We start from the raw sequence: 6,040 nt of genomic DNA, 5'->3' as shown, positions 1-6,040 counted from the left end.
AGGAAGTGAATAAACACAGCCTGGAGACTTTCTGCAATCACTAATAAAAGTTCTAATATGAAAAAAATGACATCCTTCATGTATGGGATCATATTCATAAATAAGCAGATAGTTTATTTTGTTTTTAAGAAAGCTCACCAGTTCTTTACTCTGTGCCAGATACTGAAGTAAGTAACTTGGTAGTTATCTCATTATTAGGTCCATATCACAAATAAAGAAACTGAGGTCCTCATACAACTAGTAAGTGATGATACTGAGATTCAAGCCTAGGTTGTTTTGCTTCAGAGCACAACCACTTAAACCAAAAGCTCCACTGACTCTCTTCAGTGAGGAAAATTTCATTATGTATCAAATATTTAGATGCTTAGAGTTCTCATTTCAGAGTATGAATTTTTGTAGTTTTTAAAAATTAAGTCCTTCTGTGGTTTTTATAAAGTTTTAAGCTAAAGAACTTCCTTGTGAATTGTTTTATATAAGCAGCTGGACTCCATACCTCACTTGACTAATGCTGCCAAGTTCTAGTGTCCAAAGAAGGCAGTTAAGCTGTACTCATCCAGGACATTGCTTTAATGATTGGACTACTACATACTACTGTGAGTTCCAGAACCAAAGGTTTAAATTCTCCTGTTAGGAGACATAAAGAGGTCTATAGATGGGGGCCAAACTGACCTAAGTTGTAGAAAGAGAAGACGTGTATAGTCAAAGAATCAGCATCCCTAATCTGGGTGTTTACTTTGTCTGAAATGGTCTAGGTGAACTTGCATACATCCTCAAATTTAATTAAATTTAAAGAATCACAAGACAGACGACTGTCGGCTTTTTTCACCACATCAATGCATAGCCACTTATGCTGCTTGAAACATGGCAGATGATCACGTTTGTGTAAAAAAAGACAGAACAGGAGGAAAGGACAGCAAGAAGGAAGAAAGTTTTAAGGGTAGATTCATATTCTTTGAATGTATGTGTGTGTTTTTTTTTTGTGTGTGTAACTGGGGATTGAACCCAGGGGCTCTTTATGACTGAGCCACATCATGAGTACTCTTTATTTTTTAAGATTTTTATTCTGAAAACTCTGTAGTAAGAAGGCTTGGGTTGCAACTTGTTTCTCTCATTTATTAGTGAAGTGACCCTGGGAGAGTTTGTCATCTTCTCTGATTCTCAATTTCCTCCTTCATAAAACACAGATAACCAATAGGCCTTAAGTATCTTGTGTGAAATGTTTAGAACAGAAGCTAGAACTTGGGAAACATTCATCAATATGTAGAATATAGTATTAATAGTTAATTAATAGTTAAAAGAAGGAGTGACTTATTTAAATCTAACAATCAATGAAAACTGAAGAAAAAACTATATCAGCCTAATAACATTTTTCTATACTTTCTGATATATCCCTCTCTGAAGAAATTGCTCCAGAATGTTAATCTAAAAGAGTACATATGCCCTACCAAAGAGAACTGTAAGGCCTGTCTTTGATCTTAAGACCAGATCAAGAAATTGGAGAATTCCAAGACTTTAAGGGACAGGTCCTGAAAACAAGTATGAAATATTTTATTCATTTCTCTCACTGCCAGCAACATGCCATCTCCCATTGTCATCAGATCACTTTTCTGAAAAGGGATCTCACTGTCATCACATCACTTTCTCTGGGGAGTCCCAAAGTGGCTGGCATTTGTCAGGGTTAGTGCCCAAGAAGATGTCCAATGTATGATGCCCAGATTAAACAAACAAAAAGGTGGGACTCAGTTAATTTAAATTTCATCCAAACAACAACCAACTTTTTAGTATGTCTCATGTAATATTTGGGACATATACTACAAAATTATTTGTTGTTTATCTGAAATTCAAATTTTTGTTTTTTCTCTTTTCACATTTTTTTATTGGTGCATTATGTTTGTACATACTGATAGGATTTGTTGTTACATATTTATACATGCACATAAAAATATAATTTGGCAAATATCACTCCATAGCACTTATCTCCTCCCTCTTTGCCTCCCATCTTCTAGTTCCTTTCCTCTATTATTCTCCCTTTGATTTTCATGAGATCCCCACCTTGCCCCCATGTTTCTTTTCCATTTCCCTCTCTAGCTACAACATATGAGAGAAAACATACAACTCTTGACCTTCTGAGTTTGGCTTATTTCGATTAACATAATGGTCTCTAGTTTCATCCATTTTCCTGCAAATGACATAATTTCATTTTTCTTTATGGCTGAATAAAATTTCATTGTGTATATATACTACATTTTATTCATCAGTTTATCTGCTGATGGACATGTAGGCTGGTTCCACAGTTTAGGTATTGTGAAGTGTGATGCTCCTTTTTGTTTTTTGAGACAAGGTTTAAGTTGCCCAGGCTGGCTTCAAACTTGTGATCCTTCTGTCTCAGTCTCCTGAGTTGCTGGGATTACAGGCACAGGCCATCATTCCCAGTTAAATTCTTTGAAAAATAACAATCAGAAATAGTTGTGAAATCTTTGAAGTAACTGCTTAGCTGTTCACAAGAAAAGGCAATAAATTAGAAACCGTATTCTTCATATTGCTGAGTAATCTATATAAACATAAAATAAAACACCTGGAAATTCCTACTTTGATTATAGCCCATCTTCAGAAACAACTTCATGGAAGCAAGTTAATTTTTCAGGCTTGTCCTTCTAATGGAGTCACTAATTCATGCATACAAACATTTACTTATTCAACAAACATTTATTGAGGGCCTCCTGTGTCTGGTATTATATGAAAGGTGCTAAGGTTACAAAAATGAATGACAAGAATTCTGCCACTAAGTGCTCAGTGGCATAAGTTGGGATGGTTGTGCAATTCTCTAATTTACTAAAAAAAAAAAAAAAAAAAAAAAAAATTGAAGGATACAATTTAGATTGGTGAATTTTATGTATATAAATCATATTTTGAAATTGCTCGAAACAAACAAAACTAGATGTAACTACATAAAACCAGGAAGAGGTGGCCATAATTCCCCCTCAGAAGTCAGGAGGGAGCCTTCGTCAATGAGGAAAGTCTGACCTGAAATCTTAAAAACAAAAACAAAAACAAAAACAAAAAAACCTGATACTGTTACCTGATAATGTGGAACAATATATTTCAAGCGAAAAGGACAGAATGAAAAAAGTCATGGAGGTGAGAAACCCCGTGTGTGTGTGTGTGTGTGTGTGTGTGTGTGTGTGACCTAGGTTGGGGTGAACAGGGGATACGCAGAGGCCTTTAGATAGCCAGTCACTGGAGGGTTTTATTTAAAACTGGGAAGTGATAAAATCAGTGATTAGATTTGTTTTTGATAAACCACACGGACAGCTGTGACGTAATGGAAATGACATTTAGTTTTCTTGGTTTTTTTTTTTTTTTTTTTGGGTTAGAATTAACCTGAGCGTAGGTCTCAGATCTGCCATTTTAAAACTGCACGCGTTACATAAATGTCGAATGCTGTATTATTATTCAATTGATCCTGATGGCACAGCTCGCAGGGCAGGGAAGGGAGGGATGTAAAACCGAAAGTTAGATCAACATAAAACTATTACGGCTGATTTTGCGCTGAGCTAAAAAGGAAGTTTGTTAGTGAGTGGGATCTCCCTCCCCTTGGGTGCTGGCGAAAAGCCGGGCGGAATTTGTTTTTTTATTTCTGCTGCTGGGGCCAGACCCAGGGCCTCGCGCCTGCTAGGCCAGCGTCTCCCTCGGCGCTACCTCCTCCGCCCAGCCGGGCAGGTTAGAGACATTCTTAACAAGGATGGAAATGTGGCTGAGGAAACTGGTGGGATCTTCAGCTTTAAAATATTTTAGGCTGGGTCCTAGGTTTCCTCACGATCTATTAAAATTATTGTACATAGGTAGGATAAAAAATTTTAAAAAACCCGAACAAAATAAAGTAATTAAAGCATCTCTAACAAGATCGTATTTTCCTGAAGGTGGTTAAGCCATCGTACCGGAACCTCTAAACGGAGGGTCCTAGGCAGCACCGTGGAGTGACAGCAACACCGCCACGCCGGCAAGAAAAGCCTGTTTTGGTCTCCGCCCTGTTCCTCTTGTGCCTTCTAACCGCTTCCCTCCTCGCCAATTCCGGAACGGAACTCTTTTTTCATTCTCCCCAGTTGAATTGTAGGACCAATTTCATCAACACAATCCGGAGTGGTCAACATGGCGGCGGCCGTCAGGTGCCTCGGGAGAGGTAAGGCGTGGGGTGTCTTAGGGAGAAAATAGTTCATTGAGTCTTGGGTTACAGCGGAATGCAAGCCAGAGTCCCCGAAGCACGGATCAGGTATAGGAACTCGACACGCCTCTTGCACTTTCTGGGCTCTAGGTTCTTTGAAGGGTCATCACTACTTAAAAGCAACCTTATTGGAGGTTTCATTCCTTTCTGAAGCCAGTCACCTTGAGGGCGGATTGGCGGGGGAATGTATCATTGAAGTTCCTACTACCACCAGCGTGGAAGGCAGGGTTCTATCTACAGTGTGTGGACTGGGGAGTGGGTAGGTGGAGTTTGATAAGTGAAGAAGTGAGTTCTCCTTAGACTGGTGGTACACTTAAGTGACCTCCATCCTTAAGCCTTGACAGTTTTCAGAGTGCTTGTTGTTGCTTTCTAGATACATCGTTTCAAGTGATTACAGTTTTTAAACATTATCTAATTTGGACCAACGTGTACCTTTTGGAAGGTATTTCAGCAACTCTTTTCAGCAGTGAATAAAGTCCAATTTTAGGCGGAGGCAACAGCGAGCATACCCTATCCCTTAATTTTATAGAAAGGGGGAGATGATTTTGTTGGGTTGTTGGTATGTGGCCAAATTTATATAATCAATAAGTGGTAGGGGAGGAACTGAAGCTTGCACTCCTAAACCAGTGATTTTCTGCAGTCCTGGCGACTGAACCCAGGACCTCACCAGCGCTAGATAAGGGCAGTACCACTGAGCCACACCTCCCAGCCCTGCTCTCTGCTTTTTGAAACACAGCATTACAGTTTTCTCTTTGAGCTTCTTACAAGAAAGCTGTGTCATCATGAGCATCCTTTACTTGGAATAGTTGTTCAAAAGTTAGGGATAGCATGGGTAGCAAGAGATCACAGTAGACTCAGACCACTACTAAGTAAGCAAACCAAAATGTATATTATTACTGAAAGGAGATTGGTGGCGTTATCTTCCCTGTATGACAGCAATCACATTACATTAGACAAAACCAAAGAAATCAAAAGGAGAACCGAAGGTTATTATTCTCTTCTTGCCACATTTTCTTCTCTTAGCTTCCTGGATACCTTTCTCTTAATTTTTTTTTTCTATTTCACCTGTCATTCCTTCTTATATTAGTTGACTGATTCCTCTTTCTCTCCCCAGTCTCATTTCTTGGAATAAATTCAAGTATAGTACAAAAAAAAAAAAGGACCAATAAAATTGTTTTTTTCTCAGTCAAGAGGTTTGAATTCTAGACGAGTACCTATCAATAATTTAATACATGAAATAAACTGTGTATCTTAATTTCCTTTTAACTCTGTGTCTTGATTTCTTGTTTACTTAAAACAAAAATATCACTGCCTGATGCTATTAATCTTTTTAAAAATTTATTTTAATTAGGTATATATGACAGCAGAATGCATTTTGATTCATTGTACACAATTGCAGAACAACTTTTCATTTCTCTGATTGTACACAATGTAATGTTGAACTGTATGTGCAGCCATACATGAACCTAGGGTAATAATGTCCATCACATTCTACTATCTTTCCCGTCCGCCTACCCCTTCTTTGCCTCTCCCTCCCCTTTGCCCAATCAAAGTTCCTCCATTTTTCCCATGCCCTCCCCCATCATGGATCAGCATCTGCTTATCAGAGGAACATTTGGCCTTTGTTTTTTTGGGATTGGCTTACTTCGCTTAGCATGACTTCATCCATTTACCTGCAAATGCCATAATTTTATTCTCCGAGTAATGTTCCATTGTGTATATATAACACAGTTTCTTTATTCATTCATCCATTGAAGGGCATCTAGGTTGCTCTCAGTTTAGCTATTTTAAATTGAGCTGCTGTAAACATTGATGTTT

General features: G+C 38.3%; 1 protein-coding gene across 2 annotated transcripts in view; it reads left to right on the top strand.

The window, feature by feature from the left end:
* Positions 1-4,048: 4,048 nt before the first annotated feature.
* Mrpl1 (mitochondrial ribosomal protein L1) overlaps positions 4,049-6,040 on the top strand; it is an 82,860-nt gene continuing 80,868 nt past the window's right edge. The window contains exon 1 of one of the 2 annotated variants that reach the window (XM_077803234.1): positions 4,049-4,180. In XM_077803234.1, coding sequence (XP_077659360.1) covers positions 4,150-4,180 — 31 coding nt within the window. In that variant the 5' untranslated portion in view covers positions 4,049-4,149. The remainder of the gene's footprint in view (positions 4,181-6,040) is intronic. The other variant, XM_026403139.2, reaches the window with a different exon arrangement.

The sequence above is a fragment of the Urocitellus parryii genome, chromosome 10 (assembly GCF_045843805.1).
Source record: "Urocitellus parryii isolate mUroPar1 chromosome 10, mUroPar1.hap1, whole genome shotgun sequence".
Taxonomy (NCBI): domain Eukaryota; kingdom Metazoa; phylum Chordata; class Mammalia; order Rodentia; family Sciuridae; genus Urocitellus; species Urocitellus parryii.
The sequence above is the reverse complement of the archived record's forward strand: the minus strand, read 5'-3'. Positions and strand labels throughout refer to the sequence as shown.